Genomic DNA, 19,702 nt, shown 5'->3' with positions numbered 1-19,702 from the left:
ATATATAGTGAAAACAATAGTGGTCCTAAAACGGAACCTTGAGGAAAACCGAAATTTACAGTTGATTTGTCAGAGGACAAACCATTCACAGAGACAAACTGATATCTTTCCGACAAATAAGATCTAAACCAGGCCAGAACTTGTCCGTGTAGACCAATTTGGGTTTCCAATCTCTCCAAAAGAATGTGGTGATCGATGGTATCAAAAGCAGCACTAAGGTCTAGGAGCACGAGGACAGATGCAGAGCCTCGGTCCGATGCCATTAAAATGTCATTTACCACCTTCACAAGTGCCGTCTCAGTGCTATGATGGGGTCTAAAACGAGACTGATACAATTCGTATACATTGTTTGTCTTCAGGAAGGCAGTGAGTTGCTGCCTAACAGCATTTTCTAAAATTTTTGAGAGGAATGGAAGATTCAATATAGGCCGATAGTTTTTTATATTTTCTGGGTCAAGGTTTGGCTTTTTCAAGAGAGGCTTTATTACTGACACTTTTAGTGAGTTTGGTACACATCCGGTGGATAGAGAGCCGTTTATTATGTTCAACATAGGAGGGCCAAGCACAGGAAGCAGCTCTTTCAGTAGTTTAGTTGGAATAGGGTCCAGTATGCAGCTTGAAGGTTTAGAGGCCATGATTATTTTCATCATTGTGTCAAGAGATGTAGTACTAAAACACTTGAGCGTCTCTCTTGATCCTAGGTCCTGGCAGAGTTGTGCAGACTCAGGACAACGGAGCTTTGAAGGAATACGCAGATTTAAAGAGGAGTCCGTAATTTGCTTTCTAATAATCATGATCTTTTCCTCAAAGAAGTTCATGAATTTATCACTGCTTAATTGAAAGCCATCCTCTCTTGGGGAATGCTGCTTTTTAGTTAGCTTTGCAGTATCAAAAAGTAATTTTGGATTGTTCTTATTTTCCTCAATTAAGTTAGAAAAATAGGATGATCGAGCAGCAGTAAGGGCTCTTCGGTACTGCACGGTACTGTCTTTCCAAGCTAGTCGGAAGACTTCCAGTTTGGTGTGGCGCCATTTCCGTTCCAATTTTCTGGAAGCTTGCTTCAGAGCTCGGATATTTTCTGTGTACCAGGGAGCTAGTTTCTTATGAGAAATGTTTTTAGGGGTGCAACTGCATCTAGGGTATTGCGCAAGGTTAAATTGAGTTCCTCAGTTAGGTGGTTAAATGATTTTTGTCCTCTGGCGTCCTTGGGTAGACAGAGGGAATCTGGAAGGACATCAAGGAATCTTTGTGTTGTCTGTGAATTTATAGCACGACTATTGATGTTCCTTGGTTGGGGTCTGAGCAGATTATTTGTTGCAATTGCAAACATAATAAAATGGTGGTCCGATAGTCCAGGAGTATGAGGAAAAACATTAAGATCCACAACATTTCTTCCATGGGACAAAACTAGGTCCAGAGTATGACTGTGACAGTGAGTGGGTCCAGAGACATGTTAGACAAAACCCACTGAGTCGATGATGGCTCCGAAAGCCTTTTGGTGTGGGTCTGTGGACTTTTCCATGTGAATATTAAAGTCACCAAAGATTAGAATATTATCTGCTATGACTACAAGGTCCGATAGGAATTCAGGGAACTCAATGAGGAACTTTTTATTTTACCTTTATTTAACTAGGCAAGTCAGTTAAGAACAAATTCTTATTTTCGATGACTAGGTACAATGAATTTGTACCTTGTCAGCTTGGGGGTTTGAACTTGCAACCTTCCGGTTACTAGTCCAACGCTCTAACCACTAGGCTACCCTGCCGCCCCACGCTGTATATGGCCCAGGAGGCCTGTAAACAGTAGCTATAAAAAGAGATTGAGTAGGCTGCATAGATTTCATGACTAGAAGCTCAAAAGATGAAAACGTCATTTTTTTTTGTAAATTGAAATTTGCTATCGTAAATGTTAGCAACACCTCCGCCTTTGCGGGATGCACGGGTGATATGGTCACTGGTGTAGCCAGGAGGTGAGGCCTCATTTAACACAGTAAATTCATCAGGCTTAAGCCATGTTTCAGTCAGGCCAATCACATCAAGATTATGATCAGTGATTAGTTCATTGACTATAATTGCCATTGAAGTAAGCGAGCTAACATTAAGTAGCCCTATTTTGAGATGTGAGGTATCATGATCTCTTTCAATAATGACAGGAATGGAGGTGGTCTTTATCCTAGTGAGATTGCTAAGGCGAACACCGCCATGTTTAGTTTTGCCCAACCTAGGTCGAGGCACAGACACGGTCTCAATGGTGATAGCTGAGCTGACTACACTGACTGTGCTAGTGGCAGACTCCACTATGCTGGCAGGCTGGCTAACAGCCTGCTGCCTGGCCTGCACCCTATTTCATTGTGGAGCGAGAGGAGTTAGAGCCCTGTCTGTTGGTAGATAAGATGAGAGCACCCCTCCAGCTAGGATGGAGTCCGTCACTCCTCAGCAGGTCAGGCTTGGTCCTGTTTGTTTGTGAGTCCCAGAAAGAGGGCCAATTATCTACAAATTCTATCTTTTGGGAGGGGCAGAAAACAGTTTTCAACCAGCGATTGAGTTGTGAGACTCTGCTGTAGAGCTCATCACTCCCCCTAACTGGGAGGGGGCCAGAGACAATTACTCGATGCCGACATCTTTCTCACTGATTTACACGCAGAAGCTATGTTGCGCTTGGTGATCTCTGACCGTTTCATCCTAACATCGTTGGTGCCGACGTGGATAACAATATCTCTATACTCTCTACACTCGCCAGTTTTAGCTTTAGCTAGCACCATCTTCAGATTAGCCTTAACGTCGGTAGCCCTGCCCCCTGGTAAACAGTGTATGATCGCTGGATGATTTGTTTTAAGTCTAATACTGCGGGTAATGGAGTCGCCAATGACTAGTTTTCAATTTGTCAGAGCTAATGGTGGGAAGCTTCGGCGTCTCAGACCCCGTAACGGGAGGAGTAGAGACAAGAGAATGCTCAGCCTCAGGCTCCGAGCCGCTGCTTAATGGGGAAAACCGGTTGAAAGTTTGTCGGCTGAATGAGCGACACCGGTTGAGCATTCCTACAGCATTTCCTTCCAGAAACCGTGAGAAAGTTGTCCGGCTGCGGGGACTTTGCCAGGGGATTTATACTACTATCTGTACATACTGGTGGCACAGATGCTGTTTCATCCTTTCCTACACTGAAATTACCCTTGCCTAACGATTGCGTCTGAAGCTGGGCTTGTAGCACAGCTATCCTCGCCATAAGTCGATTGTTCTCCTGTATATTATGAGTACAGCGACTGCAATTAGAAGGCATCGTGTTAATGTTACTACTTAGCTTCGGCTGTTGGAGGTCCTGACGAACCATGTCCAGATAAAGCGTCCGAGTGAAAAAGTTGAGGGAAAAAACAAAATTATAAACGGTAATTAAAAAGTAAAAACCCTAAAGTTGTCAGGTAGCAAAATAGATCATTCCTTCAATTCTGACCAGTTTCCCAGTCCCTACCGATGAAAAACATCCCCAACAACTTGATGCTGCCACCACTAAGCTTCACCGTGGGGTGATGAGAGGTGTTGGTTTTGAGCCAGACAGTGTTTTCCTTGATGGCCAAAAAGCTCAATTTGTCTCATCTGACCAGAGTACCTTCTTCCATATGTTTGGGGAGTCTCCAACATGCCTTACGGAAAACACCAAAAGTGTTTGCTTATTTTTTTCTTTAGGCAATGGCTTTTTTCCAGCCACTCTTCCGTAAAGCCCAGCTCTGTGGAGTGTACGGTTTAAAGTGGTCTTCTGGACAGATACTCTAATCTCCGCTGTGGAGCTTTGCAGCTCCTTCAGGGTTATCTTTGGCATCTTTGTTGCCTCTCTGATTAATGCCCTCCTTCCCTGGTCTGTGAGTTTTGGTGGGCTGCCGTATCTTGGCAGGTTTGTTGTGGTGCCACATTCTTTCCACTTTTTAATAATGGATTTAATGGTGCTCCCTGGGATGTTCAAAGTTTCTGATATTTTTTTATAACCCAACCCTGATCTGCACTTCTCCACAACTTTGTCCCTGACCTCTTTGGTGAGCTCCTTGGTCTTCATGGTGTCACTTGCTTGGTGGTGCCCCTTGCTTAATGGTGTTGCAGACTCTGGGGCCTTTCAGAACAGGTGTATATATACTGAGATCATGTGACACTTAAATGAAGTCCACCTGTGTGCAATCTAACTAATTATGTGACTTCTGAATTGATTGCACCAGATACTTGATTGCACCAGATCTCATTTAGGGGCTTCATAGCTAAGAGGGTGAATACATACCCACGCACCACTTTCCCATTTTTATTTTTTAAAAGATTTTTAAAAAACAAGTTATTTTTTAAATTTCACTTCACCAATTTTGAGTATGTCCATCATATGAAATCCAAATAAAAAACTAACTTAAATTACAGGTTGTAATGCAACAAAATAGCTAAAATGCCAAGGGGATGAATACTTAAAAGCAATGTATACCATATACCTGGGTATTTTGATTATATATTTTTTTCTTCTTCAAAACAATTTCTTTGAAGTTTATTAATACATTTTTACTTTAAGATAATATCTGCAGTCAATTTGTGAAATAAATTAGGAGATTACTTTACAGTTTTTATTTTTTATTTCACCTTTATTTAATTAACTAGACAATCCCCTCGCACGGTCCCCGCAGCCGGACAACTTTCTCATGGTTTCTGGAGGGAAATGCTGTAGGAATGCTCAACTGGTGCCACTCATTCAGCCTACAGAAACTTTCAACCGGTTTTCCTCATTAAGCAGCGAGTCGGAGCCTGAGGCCGAGCCTTCTCTTGTCTCTACCCCTCCCGTTATGGGGTCTGAGACGCCGAAGCTTCCCACCATTAGCTCTGACAAATTGAAAACCCTAGTCATTGGCTGTTAGCCAGCCTGCCAGCTTAGTGGAGTCTGCCACTAGCACAGTCAGTGTAGTCAGCTCAGCTATCCCCATTGAGACCGTGTCTGTGCCTCGACCTGGGTTGGGCAAAACTAAACATGGCGGTGTTCGCCTTAGCAATCTCACGAGGATAAAGACTTCAATTCCTGTCATTATTGAAAGAGATCGTAATACCTCACATCTCAAAATAGGGCTACTTAATGTTAGATCCCTTACTTCAAAGGCAATTATAGTCAATGAAGTAATCACTGATCATAACCTTAATGTGATTGGCCTGACTGAAACATGGCTTAAGCCTGATGAATTTACCGTGTTAAATGAGGCCTCACCTCCTGGTTACACTAGTGACCATATCCCTCGTGCATCCCGCAAAGGCCGAGGTGATGCTAACACTTATGATCGCAAATTTCAATTTACAAAAAAAGAAAGACGTTTTCATCTTTTGAGCTTCTAGTCATGAAATCTATGCAGCCTACTCAATCACTTTTTATAGCTACTGTTTACAGGCCTCCTGGGCCATATACAGCGTTCCTCATCGAGTTCCCTGAATTCCTATCGAACCTTGTAGTCATTGCAGATAATATTCAAATTTTTGGTGACTTTAATACTCACATGGAAAAGTCCACAGACCCACTCCAAAAGGCTTTCGGAGCCAACATCGACTCAGTGGGTTTTGTCCAACATGTCTCTGGACCTACTCACTGTCACAGTCATACTCTGGACCTAGTTTTGTCCCATGGAAGAAATGTTGTGGATTTTAATGTTTTTCCTCATAATCCTGGACTATCGGACCACCATTTTATTAGGTTTTCAATTGCAACAAATAATCTGCTCAGACCCCAACCAAGGAGCATCAAAAGTCGTGCTACAGAAAATACCCGAGCTCTGGAGCAAGCTTCCAGAAAAATTGGAACGGAAATGAAGCCACACCAAACTGGAAGTCTTCCGACTAGCTTGGAAAGACAGTACCGTGCAGTATCGAAGAGCCCTTACTGCTGCTCGATCGTCCTATTTTTCCAACTTAATTGAGGAAAATAAGAACAATCCGAAATTTAGTTTTGATACTGTTGCAAAGCTAACTAAAAAGCAGCAATACCCAAGTGAGGATGGCTTTCACTTCAGCAGTAATAAATTCATGAACTTCTTTGAAGAAAAGATCATGATTATTAGAAAGCAAATTACGGACTCCTCTTTAAATCTGCGTATTCCTTCAAAGCTCAGTTGTCCTGAGTCTGCACAACTCTGCCAGGACCTAGGATCAAGAGAGACGCTCAAGTGTTTTAGTACTATATCTCTTGACACAATGATGAAAATAATCATGGCCTCTAAACCTTCAAGCTGCATACTGGACCCTATTCCAACTAAACCACTGAAAGAACTGCTTCCTGTGCTTGGCGCTCCTATGTTGAACATAATAAATGGCTCTTTATCCACCGGATGTGTACCAAACCCTGTATCATTGTTATTCTAACTTACGCAACGCATATAAGGCCCTCCCCCTCCCTCCTTTCGGAAAAGCTGACCACGACTCCATTTTGTTGCTCCAAACCTACAGACAGAAACTAAAACAAGAAGCCCCCTGCGCTCAGGTCTGTTCAACGTTGGTCCGACCAATCTGATACCACACTTCAAGACTGCTTCGATCACGTGGATTGGGATATGTTCCGCATTGAGTCCAACAACAACATTGACGAATACGCTGATTCGGTGAGCGAGTTCATTAGAAAGTGCATTGACAATGTCGTACCCATAGCAACGATTAAAACATTCCAAAACCAGAAACCGTGTATTGATGGCAGCATTCGTGTGAAACTGAAAGCGCAAACCACTGTTTTTAACCAGGGCAAGGTGACCGGAAACATGACCGAATACAAACAGTGTAGCTATTTCCTCCGCAAGGCAATCAAACAAGCTAAGCGTCAGTATAGAGACAAAGTAGAGTCGCAATTCAATGGCTCAGACACAAGAGGTATTTGGCAGGGTCGACAGCCAATCAAAGATTACAAAAAGAAAACCAGCCCCGTCGCGGACCAGGATGTCTTGCTCCCAGACAGACTAAATAACTTCTTTGCTCGCTTTGAGGATAATACAGTGCCACTGACATAGCCCGCAACCAAAACCTGCGGACTCTCCTTCACTGCAGCCGACGTGAGTAAAACATTTAAACGTATTAACCCTCGCAAGGCTGCAGGCCTAGACGGCATCCCCAGCCACATCCTCAGAGCATGCAATCAATCCTTATCCGTCTGCTGTTCCCACATGCTTCAAGAGGGCCACTATTGTCCCTGTTCCCAAGAAAGCTAAAGTAACTGAGCTAAACGACTAACGCCCCGTAGCACTCACTTCCGTCATCATGAAGTGCTTAGAGAGACTAGTCACGGACCATATCACCCCCACCCTACCTGACACCCTAGACCCACTCCAAATTGCTTACCGCCCAAATAGGTCCACACACGACGCAATCGCAACCACACTGCCCTAACCCATCTGGACAAGAGGAATACCTATGTGAGAATGCTGTTCGTCGACGACAGCTCAGCATTTAACACCATAGTACCCTCCAAACTCATCATCAAGCTCGAGACCCTGGGTCTCAACCCTGCCCTGTGCAACTGGGTACTGGACTTCCTGACGGGCCACCCCCAGGTGGGGAGGGTACGTAACAACATCTCCACCCCGCTAATCCTGAACACTGGGGCCCCACAAGGGTGCGTTATGAGCTCTCCTGTACTCCCTGTTCACCCACGACTGCGTGGCGCGTTATGAGCTCTCCTGTACTCCCTGTTCACCCACGACTGCGTGGCCATGCACACCTCCAACTCAATCATCAAGTTTGCGGACGACACTACAGTGGTAGGCTTGATTACCAACAACTAGACGGCCTACAGGGAGGAGGTGAGGGCACTCGGAGTGTGGCGCCAGGAATATAACCTCACACTCAACGTCAACAAAACAAAGGAGATGATTGTGGACTTCAGGAAACAGCAGAGGGAGCACCCCTCTATCCACATCGATGGGACAGTAGTGGAGAGGGTAGTAAGTTAAGTTCCTCTGCGTACACATCACGGACAAACTGAATTGGTCCACCCACACAGACAGCGTCGCGAAGAAGGCGCAACTGTTTGTCACCAAAAGCACTCACAAACTTCTAAAAATGCACAATCAAGAGCATCCTGTCGGGCTGTATAACCGCCTGGTATGGCAACTGCTCCGCCCACAACCGCAAGGCTCTCCAGAGGGAGAGCTCAAGGCCATCAGACTGTTAAACAGCCACCACTAACATTGAGTGGCTGCTGCCAACACACTGACTCAACTACAGCCACTTTAATAATGGAATTGATGGAAATTGATGTAAAAATATATCACTAGCCACTTTAAACAATGCTACTTTATATAATGTTTACATACCCTACATTACTCATCTCAATTGTATAAACTGTACTCGATACCATCTACTGCATCTTGCCTATACAGTTCTCTACCATCACTCATTCATATATCTTTATGTACATATTCTTTATCCCTTTACACTTGTGTGTATGAGGTAGTAGTTTTGGAATTGTTAGGTTAGACTAATCGTTGGTTATTACTGCATCGTAGGTACTAGAAACACAAGCATTTCGCTACACTCACATTAACATCTGCTCACCATGTGTATGTGACAAATAAAATTGGATTTAAACTCACTAAAAGTGGCAGTAATAAAGCCTCTCTTGAAAAAGCCAAACCTTGACCCAGGAAATATAAAAAACTAAAATCGGCCTATATCGAATCTTCCATTCCTCTCAATTTTTAGAAAAGGCTGTTGTGCAGCAACTCACTGCCTTCCTGAAGACAAATATTATAAACAAAATGCTTCAGTCTGGTTTTAGACCCCATCATAACACTGAGACTGCACTTGTGAAGGTGGTAAATGACCTTTTAATGGCATCAGACCGAGGCTCTGCATCTGTCCTCGTGCTCCTAGATCTTAGTACTGCTTTTGATACCGTCGATCACCACATTCTTTTGGAGAGATTGGAAACCCAAATTGGTCTACACGGACAAGTTCTGGCCTGGTTTAGATCTTATCTGTCGGAAAGATATCAGTTTGTCTCTGAATGGTTTGTCCTCTGACAAATCAACTGTAAATTTCAGTGTTCCTCAAGGTTCCGTTTTAGGACCACTATTGTTTTCACTATATATATATATTTTACCTCTTGGGGATGTCATTCGAAACATAATGTTAACTTTCACTGCTATGCGGAAGACACACAGCTGTACATGTCAATGAAACATGGTGAAGCCACAAAATAGCCCTCGCTAGAAGCCTGTGCTTCAGACATAAGGAAGTGGATGGCTGCAAACTTTCTACTTTTAAACCACTCGGACAAAACAGAGATGATTGTTCTAGGTCCCAAGAAACAAAGAGATCTTCTGTTGAATCTGACAATTAATCTTAATGGTTGTACAGTCGTCTCAAATAAAACTGAAGGACCTCGGCGTTACTCTGGACCCTGATCTCTCTTTTGATGAACATATCAAGACTTTTTCAAGGACAGCTTTTTCTACATAACATTGAAAAAATCTGAAATTTCTGTCCAAAAATGATGCAGAAAAATGAATCCATGCTTTTGTTACTTCTCGGTTAGACTAATGCAATGCTCTACCTTCCGGCTACCCGGATAAAGCACTAAATACATTTCAGTTAGTGCTTAATACGGCTGCTAGAATCCTGACGAGAACCAAAACATTTGATCATATTACTCCAGTGCTAGCCTCCCTACACTGGCTTCCTGTCAAGGCAAGAGCTGATTTCAAGGTTTTACTGCTAACCTACAAAGCATTACATGGGCTTGCTCCTACCTATCTCTCTGATTTGGTCCTGCCGTACATACCTACATGTACGCTATGGTCACAAGACGCAGGCCTCCTAATTGGCTTTCTCCTATAGACCCCCATTTTTATGGAATGGTCTGCCTACCCATGTGAGAGATGCAAACTCGGTCTCAACCTTTACGTCTTTACTGAAGACTCATCTCTTCAGTGGGTCATATGATTGAGTGTAGTCTGGCCCAGGAGTGTGAAGGTGAACGGAAAGGCTCTGGAGCAACGAACCGCCCTTGCTGTCTCTGCCTGGCCGGTTCCCCTCTTTCCACTGGGATTCTCTGCCTCTAACCCTATTACAGGGGCTGAGTCACTGGCTTACTGGTGCTCTTCCATGCCGTCCCTCGGAGGGGTGAGTCACTGGCTTACTGGTGCTCTTCCATGCCGTCCCTCGGAGGGGTGAGTCACTGGCTTACTGGTGCTCTTCCATGCCGTCCCTCGGAGGGGTGCGTCACTTGGAGTGGGTTGAGTCACTGATGTGATCTTCCTGTCTGGGTTGGCCCCCCCTCTTGGGTTGTGCCGTGGCGGAGATCTTTGTGGGCTATACTCGGCCTTGTCTCAGGATGGTAAGTTGGTGGTTGAAGATATCCCTCTAGTGGTGTGGGGGCTGTGCTTTGGCAAAGTGGGTGGGGTTATATCCTTCCTGTTTGGCCCTGTCCGGGGGTATCATCGGATGGGGCCACTGTCTCCTGACCCCTCCTTTCTCAGCCTCCAGTATTTATGCTGCAGTAGTTTGTGTGTCGGGGCTAGGGTCAGTTTGTTATATCTGGAGTATTTCTACGGTCTTATCCGATGTCCTGTGTGAATTTAAGTATGCTCTCTCTAATTCTCTTTCTTTCTCTCTCTCGGAGGACCTGAGCCCTAGGACCATGCCTCAGGACTACCTGGCATGATGACTCCTTGCTGTCCCCAGTCCACCTGGCCGTGCTGCTGCTCCAGTTTCTACTGTTCTGCCTGCGGCTATGGAATCCTGACCTGTTCACCGGGCGTGCTACCTGTCCCAGACCTATTATTTGACCATGCTGGTCATTTATGAACATTTGAACATCTTGGCCATGTTCTGTTATAATCTCCACCCGGCACAGCCAGAAGAGGGCTGGCCACCTCTCATAGCCTGGTTCCAAGTAGTTTCTTCCAAGGTTTTGGCCTTTCCTAGCCAAAGTGCTTCAACACCTGCATTGCTTGCTGTTTGGGGTTTTAGGCTGAGTTTCTGTACAGCACTTTGAGATATCAGCTGATGTACGAAGGGCTATATAAATACATTTGATTTTATTTGTTCAGGGGCAGATTTTTACCTTTACCTAACGACACATTTTTACCTTGGAAGCTCAGGGATTTGATCCAGCAACCTTTAGTTTACTTGCCCAACGCTCCTACCCGCCAGTAAGGGATGACAAATGTGCAAAGCATGAGAGAGTGTAGGGGGGGGATGAGGAAAGGATGAAAATGAACAAGGATGACAGAGGGAGAGTGCACAATAACAATGACTGATGCGCAGGGGCTGAGAGAGAGAGATAGAATGAGGGCGAGGGAGGGATGAATCTCACCATCTCCTCGTCCTCGGCCAGCACCAGGTCGTAGTCACTCAGCGCCACACAGAAGATGATGGCAGTGACTCCCTCAAAGCAGTGGATCCACTTCTTCCTCTCGGACCTCTGACCCCCCACATCAAACATCCTGGGGAGGAAAATATAAATACAGACTTAGCATGAACGCGCAAACACACATGAAAACTCAAAGTATTTTCAAACATCACACTACTCATTAACACTACAGCCAGCAAACTTCAGCCCTGAATTGAACACTCTTGACTATAGAGGTTGACACACACCCAGAGGGTGTTGTGAGTTGGCTTAGACTATTGAGATAGACCCTTAGAGTGGGTAAACTAGAGACTGTGTCTCACTTGAAGTGGAGGTCTTTGAAGGTGAAGTGCGTCTCCACAATGCCGGTGGTCTTCACCCTGGTCCTCAGCACATCCTGCTGGGTGGGTACGTACGCTCCGTGGGCTATCCTATCCAGGTCATTCAGATAACTGAGAGAGAAAAGGCGGAAGGAGACAGTGGGAGTGAGATGAGGGGGGGGGGAATAGGGAGGTCTGTCTGTTGTAGTTGTATGAAGGATGTTAGTGTACTCTGAAGCAGGAGGTTCTCCCCAAAGAATGTAAGAGGGGCACAACGACTCCTTGTGGACTTGGCTGCGCCACCATGTAAAAACCTACCCTCCGAAAAAGATAATGTCTGAAAGTGCCCTGCATTTCTAATATACAGTACCAGTCAAAAGTTTGGACACACCTACTCATTCAAGGGTTTTCCTTTATTTTGACTATATTCTACATTGTATAATAATAGTGAAGACATCAAAACTATGAAATAACATATGGAATCAAGTAGTACCCAAAGTGTTAACCAAAAATACAAAATATATTTTATATTTGAGATTCTTCATAGTAGCCACCCTTTGCCTTGGTGACAGCTTTGCACACTCTTGGCATTCTCTCAACCAGCTTCATGAGGAATGCTTTTCCAACAGTCTTGAATGAGTTCCAACACGCTGAGCACTTGTTGGCTGCTTTTCCTTCACTCTGCGGTCCAACTCATCCCAAACCATAGTACTTGGGTTGAGGTTGGGTGATTGTGGAGGCCAGGTCACCTGATGCAGCACACCATCACTCTCTTTCTTGGTCAAAAAGCCCATACACAGCCTCAAGATGTGTTTTGGGTCATTGTCCTGCTGAAAAGCAAATGATAGTGTGACGAAGTGCAAATCAGATGGGATGGAGTATCGCTACAATAATACTGTGGTAGCCATGCTGGTTAAGTGTACCTTGAATACTAAATAAATCACATAATGTGTCACCATCAAAGCACACCACACCATCTCCTCCATGCTTCACGGTGGGAACAACACGCGGAGATCATCCGTTCACCTACTCTGCATCTTGCAAAGATTTGGACTCATCAGACCAAAGGACAGATTTCCACCGGGCTTATGTCCATTCCTCATGTTTCTTAGCCCACACAACTCACTTCTTCTTATTGGTGTCCTTTAGTAGTGGTGTCTTTGCAGAAATTCGACCACGAAGGCCTGGTTCACACAGTCTCCTCTGAACAATTGATGTTGAGATGGTTACTTAAACTCTGAAGCATTTATGTGGGCTGCAATCTGAGGTGCAGTTAACCTGTTGAAACTCTGGGGGCGCTATATCATTTTTGGATAAAAAGACGTGCCCGTTTTAAGCGCAATATTTTGTCACAAAAAGATGCTCGACTATGCATATAATTGGTAGCTTTGGAAAGAAAACACTCTGACGTGTCCAGAACTGCAAAGATATTCTCTGTGCGTGCCCTAGAACGTGAGCTACAGGCAAAACCAAGATGAGACGGCATCCAGGAAATGAGCAGGATTTTTGAGGCTCCGTTTTCCATTGTCTCCTTATATGGCTGTGAATGCGAGAGGAGTGAGTCTGCCCTTTCCCCAAGGTGTCAGCAGCATTGTGACGTATTTGTAGGCATATCATTGGAAGATTGACCATAAGAGACCACATTTACCAGGTGTCCGCCCGGTGTCCTGCGCCGAAATTGGTGCGCAAAACTCAGCTGCAAGTATTTTTCCATGGAATTCAGAGAAGAAAGCAGGCTTCCACAAACGATATATCAATGAAGAGATATATCAATGAAGAGATATGTGAAAAAACACCTTGAGGATTGATTCCAAACAACGTTTGCCATGTTTCGGTCGATATTATGGAGTTAATTCGGAAAAAGTTTGACGTTGTAGGTGACTGAATTTTCGGTTCGTTTCGGTAGCCAAATGTGATGTACAAAACGGAGCGATTTCTCCTACACAAAGATGCTTTCAGGAAAAACTGCACATTTGCTATGTAACAGAGTCTCCTCATTGAAAACATCCGAAGCTCTTCAAAGGTAAATTATTTTATTTATTTGGTTATCTGTTTTTTGTGAAAATGTTGCGTGCTAAATGCTACTCAAAATGCTAAGCTAGCTTAGCATACTCTTACACAAATTAGTGAATTGCTATGGTTCAAAAGCATATTTTGAAAATCTGAGATGACAGTGTTGTTAAGAAAAGGCTAAGCTTGAGAGTAGGCGCATTATTTTCATTTTATTTGCGATTTTCAGAAATCGTTAACGTTGCATTATGCTAATGAGCCTGAGGCTTTAGTCACGATCCCGGATCCGGGATGGGGAGTTTCAAGAGGTTAACCTCTGGGGTCGGGGGCAGTATTTTGACATCCGGATGAGAAGCGCACCCAAAGTAAACTGCCTGTTACTCAGGCCCAGAAGCTAGGATATGCATATAATTGGTAGATTAAGATGGAATTCTGTCTGTGAGTATAACAGTACTGTTTTGGCAGGCGAAACCCCGAGTATAAACCATCCCAAAAAAATAAACAATTCAGCTTACCACTATTGTCAATGGCTAGTACTATAATTATAAGCCCAAGTCCTGCCAAATTGCAGTTCCTAGGGCTTCCACTAGATGTCAACAGTCTTTAGAAAGAGTTTCAGGCTGGTTTTTGGAAAACAGAAATTGCAGATTTTCTCAGAGGCTCCCATTTTGGCTGTAGTGTTTCCAAGCGCGTGGAGGAAAGCGCGTTCTTTCTTATTTATCTCCGGTAATGAACATACTATTCTCAGTCTTAAACTTTATTTGCGTATTAGGATACCAAAGGTTTGATTATAAACGTTGTTTGAAAAAGTTTATTAGTAACGTTTGGGATTAATTTTGTATGCATTTTGATGGAGGAAAACAGTGGATTATTGACTGAAGCACACCAGCTAAACTGAGTTTTTATGGATATAAAGGACATTATCGAATTACCATTTGTGATGGCACTCCAAAAGGTCCCAGTTACAACAGAAGAAGATCAAAGGTAAGGCATTTGTTATATCGCTATTTCTGACTTTTGTGTCGCACCTGCCTGTGCGGGGTGCTGTCCTCAGATAATCGCATGGTTTGCGTTTTCATTTAAATGCATTCCAGGAGACCACCTCATGAAGCTGGTTGAGAGAATGCCAAAAGTGTGCAAAGCTGTCATCAAAGCAAAGGGTGGCTACTTTGAAGAATCTCAAATATAAAATCTATTTTGATTTGTTTAACACTTTCTTGGTTACTACATGATTCCATAGTTTTGATGTCTTCACTATTATTCTACAATGAAGAAAAAAAGAAGAAAAAAACCCTTGAATGAGCAGGTGTCCAAACTTGACTGGTTGTGTGTATGTATATAAAAATACAATATATATAGTGCATTCGGAAAATATTCAGACCTCCTGACTTTTCCCACATTGTTACGTAAGAGCCTTGTTCTAAAATTGATGACAAAGCAAAAACAGGTTTAGTAATTTTTGCAAAAAATACATGAAACAATATGGAAATATCACATTTATATAAGTATTCAGACCCTTTACTCAGTATTTTGTTGAAGCACCTTTGGCAGTGATTACAGCCTCAAATATTCTTGGGTATGACGCTACAAGCTTGGAACAAATGTATTTGGGGAGTTTCTCCCATATTTCTGCAGATCCTCTCAAGCTCTGTCAGGTTGGATGGGGAATATCGCTAAACAGCTATTTTCAGAGCTCTCCAGAGATGTTCGATTGGGTTCAAGTCCAGCCTCTGGCGGGGCCAGTCAAGGAAAATCAGAGACTTGTCCTGAAGCCACTCCTGTGTGCTTAGGGTCGTTGTCCTCCTGGAACAAGAACCTTCACCCCAGTCTGAACTCCTGAGAGCCATGGAGCAGGTTATCATCAAGGATCTGTCTGTACTTTTCTCCATTCATCTTTCCCTCGATCCTAGGACTAGTCTCCCAGTCCCTGAATAACATCCCCACAGCATGATGCTGCCACCACCATGCTTCACCGTAGGGATGGTGCCAGGTTTCCTACAGACGTGACGCTTGGCATATCAGGCCAAAGAGTTCAATATTGGGTTCATCCGACCAGAGAATCTTGTTTCTCATGGTCAGAGTCCTTTAGGTGCCTTTTGGCAAACTCCAACCGGGCTGTCATGTGCTTTTTATTGAGAAGTGGCTTTCGTGTGGCCACTCTACCATGAAGGCCTGATTGGTGGAGTGCTGCAGAGATGCTTGTCCTTCTGGAAGCTTCTCCATATAGGTACTGTAGAGCTCTGTCAGAGTAACCACCGGGTTCTTGGTCACCTCCCTGACCAAGGCCCCCCCCCCGATTGCTCAGTTGGCCAGGCGGCCAGCACTAGGAAGAGTCTTGGTGGTACCAAACTTATTCCATTTAAGAATGATGGAGGCCACGTTGTTCTTGGGGACTAATGTTGCAGAATTGTTTTGCTACCCTTCTCCAGATCTGTGCCTCGACACAATCCTGTCTATGAGCTCCACGGACAATTCCTTTAACCTCATGGCTTGGTTGTTGCTAAACTATGGGACCTTATATAGATTGGTGTGTTCCTTTCCAAATCATGTCCAATCAATTGAATTTACCATAGGGGGATTCCAATCAAGGTTGTAAAAACATCAAGGATGATCAATGGAAACAGGATGCACCTGAGCTCAATTTCGAATCTCATAGCAAAGGGTCTGAATGCGTATGTAAATAGGGTATCTTTCTTTGTAAATGTGCAAAAATGTCTACAAACCTGGTTTTGCTTTGTAATTATGGGGTATTGTGTGTAGATTAGAGAAAAAAAGTATTTCATCCATTTTAGAATAAGGCTGGAATGTAATGAAATGTGCAAAAAGTCAAGGGATCTGAATATTTTCTAAATGCACTGTATATAAACAAATGTATGTGGACACCCCTTCAAATTAGTGGATTCGGATATTTCAGTCACACCCATTGCTGACAGGTGTATAACAATTGAGCACACAGCCATGCAATCTCCATAGACAAACTTTGGCAGTATAATGACCTTACTGAAGCGCTAATCCAAAATGTTAATCCAAAATGGTGTTTGATGGAGTCGAGGGCTCTGTGCAGGCCAGACAAGTTCTTCCACACCGATCGAGACAAAACATTCCTGTACGGACCTCGCTTTGTGCACATGGGCATTGTCATACTGAAACAGGAAAGGGCTTCCCCAAACTATTGCTAGAATGTCATTGTATGCTGTCCTTCACTGGAACTAAGGGGCCCAGCCCAAAGCATGAAAAACAGCCCCAGACCATTATGTACACTACCGTTCAAACATTTGTGGTCACTTTGAAAAAGTCTTTTTCTTTCAAAAACAAGGACATTTGTCCATTAAAATAACAAATTGATCAGAAATACAGTGTAGACAGTCATTTCCAACATTAACTATTTTAGCTGGAAATGGCAGATTTTATATGGAATATCTATAAAGGCCTATTATCAGCAACCATCACTCCTGTGTTCCAATGGCACGTTGTGTTAGCTTACCCAAGTTCATAATTTAAAAAAAGGCTAATTGATCATTTGAAAACCCTTTTGCAATTATGTTAGCACAGCTGAAAGACACCTCAAGTCCTTAACTGGCAACTTCATTAAATAGTACCCGCAAAACACTAGTCTCAACATCAACAGTGAAGAGGCGAACCTGGGATGCTGGTCGGCTTCATCAATAAGTGCATCGACGAAGTCATCTCACAGTGACCGTACGTATATATCCCAACCAGATGCCATGGATGAAAGGCAACATTCACACCGAGCTAAAGGCTAGAGCTGCCGCTTTCAAGGAGCGGGACACTAATCTGGAAGCTAATAAGAAATCCCACTATGCCCCCAGACAAACCATCAAACAGGCAAAGCGTCAATACAGGCTTAAGATTGAACATAACTACACCAGCTCTGACGTTCGTCGGATTTGGCAGTGCTTGCAAATTATTATGGACTACAAATGGAAACCCAGCCACGTGCAGCCCAGTGACGCAAGCCTACAAGACAAGCTAAATGCCTTTTATGCTGTCTTCGAGGCAAGCAACACTGAAGCACGCATGAGAGCAAAAGATCTAACGGACGACTGTGTGATCACGCTCTCCGCAGCCTATGGAAGCAAGACCTTTAAACTGGTCAACATTCACAAGGCCGCAGGGCCAGATGGATTACCAGGATGTGTACTCGGAGCATGCGCGGACCAACTGGCAAGTGCCTAAACTGACATGTCCAACCTCTCCCTGACGGAGTCTAATATCAACATGTTTCAAGCAGACCACCATAGTCCCTGTGCCCAAGGAAGTAAAGGTAACCAGCCTAAATGACTACCACCCCGTAGCACTCATGTCGGTAGCCAGCCAAGGCTGGTCATGGCTCACATCAACACCATTATCCCAGAAACCCTAGACCCACGTCAATTTGCATACCGCCCCCAACAGATCCACAGCTAACACAATCTCAATCGTACTCCACACTGCCCTTTTCCACATGGACAAAAGGAACATTTACAGTTGAAGTTGGAAGTTTACATACACTTAGGTTGGAGTCATTAAAACTCGTTTTTAAACCACTCCACAAATTTCTGGTTAACAAACTATAGTTTTGGCAAGTCGGTTAGGCCATTTACTTTGTGCATGACACAAGTAATTTTTCCAACAATGGTTTACAGACAGATTATTTCACTGTATCACAATTCTAGTGGGTCAGATGTTTACATACACTAAGTTGACTAACTTTAAACAGCTTAGAAGATTCCAGAAAATGATGTCATGGCTTCAGAAGCTTCTGATTGGCTAATTGGCATCGTTTGAGTTAACTGGAGGTGAACCTGTGGATGTATTTCAAGGCCTACCTTCAAACTCAGTGCCTCTTTGCTTGACATCATGGGAAAATAAAAAGGAATCAGCCAAAAAAAGATTTTTTTTTGTAGACCTCCACTTGTCTGGTTCATTATTGGTTACAAGTCCAATGCTCTAACCACTAAGCTACCTGACACGCCAACAACAATGAGGTCTACACCCGTTGTATTCAGCGCATTTTTGATTGGATTAGTTCTCTTTATTTCCCCACCTTTATTTAACCAGGTAGGCCAGTTGAGAACAAGTTCTCACTGCGACCTGGCCAAGATAAAGCAAAGCAGTGCAACAAAAACAACAGAGTCACACAAACAAACGTACAGTCAATAACAAAATAGAAAAATCTATGTACAGAGTGTACAAAATGTAAAAGATTAGGAGGTAAGGCAAAAAATAGGCCATAGAGGTGAAATAATTACAATTTAGCATTAACACTGGAGTGATAGATGTGCAGATGATGATGTGCAAGTAGAGATACTGGGGTGCAAAAGTGCAAAAATATAAAAATCAATATGGGGTTGAGGTAGTTGGGTGTGCCATTTACAGATTGGCTGTGTACAGGTAAGCTGCTCTGAAAGCTGATGCTTAAAGTTAGAGAGGGAGATATAAGACTCCAGCTTCAGTGATTTTTGGAATTTGTTCCAGTCATTAATATAATAATAATAATATATCCCATTTAGCAGACGCTTTTGTCCAAAGCGACTTACAAGTCGGCTGGGGCCACTACTTTTACATATGGGTGGTCCCAGTGGGAATCGAACCCACGACGCTTGGCGTTGCAAGCGCCATGCTCTACCGACTGAGCCACACAGGCAGCAGAGAACTGGAAGGCAGCCAAAATAGGTGTTGGCTTTGGGGATGACAAGTGAAATATACCTGCTGGAGCGCATGCTACGGGTGGGTGTTGAAATGGTGACCAGTGAGCTGAGGTAAGGCGGGGCGTTACCTAGCAAAGATTTCTAGATGACCTGGAGCCCGTGGGTTAGGCAACGACTATGTAGCGAGGGCCAGCCGACGAGAGCGTACACGTCACAGTGGGGCAAAAAGTATTTAGTCAGCCACCAATTGTGCAAGTTCTCCCACTTAAAAAGATGAGGCCTGTCATTTTCATCATAGGTACACTTCAACTATGACAGACAAAATGAGAAGAAAAAAAAATCCAGAAAATCACATTGTAGGATTTTTTATGAATTTATTTGCAA

At 43.7% G+C, this 19,702-nt stretch overlaps 1 protein-coding gene across 1 annotated transcript in view; it reads right to left on the bottom strand.

The window, feature by feature from the left end:
• Nucleotides 1-19,702, bottom strand: part of LOC135509209 (guanine nucleotide-binding protein G(i) subunit alpha-1) — a 76,289-nt gene that overhangs the window by 9,135 nt on the left and 47,452 nt on the right. The window contains exons 5-6 of the mRNA XM_064929674.1: nucleotides 11,661-11,789; nucleotides 11,302-11,431 (exon numbers count right to left, since the gene is read on the bottom strand). Coding sequence (XP_064785746.1) covers nucleotides 11,302-11,431; nucleotides 11,661-11,789 — 259 coding nt within the window. The remainder of the gene's footprint in view (nucleotides 1-11,301; nucleotides 11,432-11,660; nucleotides 11,790-19,702) is intronic.

This window comes from Oncorhynchus masou, chromosome 22 (assembly GCF_036934945.1).
Source record: "Oncorhynchus masou masou isolate Uvic2021 chromosome 22, UVic_Omas_1.1, whole genome shotgun sequence".
Taxonomy (NCBI): domain Eukaryota; kingdom Metazoa; phylum Chordata; class Actinopteri; order Salmoniformes; family Salmonidae; genus Oncorhynchus; species Oncorhynchus masou.
The sequence above is the reverse complement of the archived record's forward strand: the minus strand, read 5'-3'. Positions and strand labels throughout refer to the sequence as shown.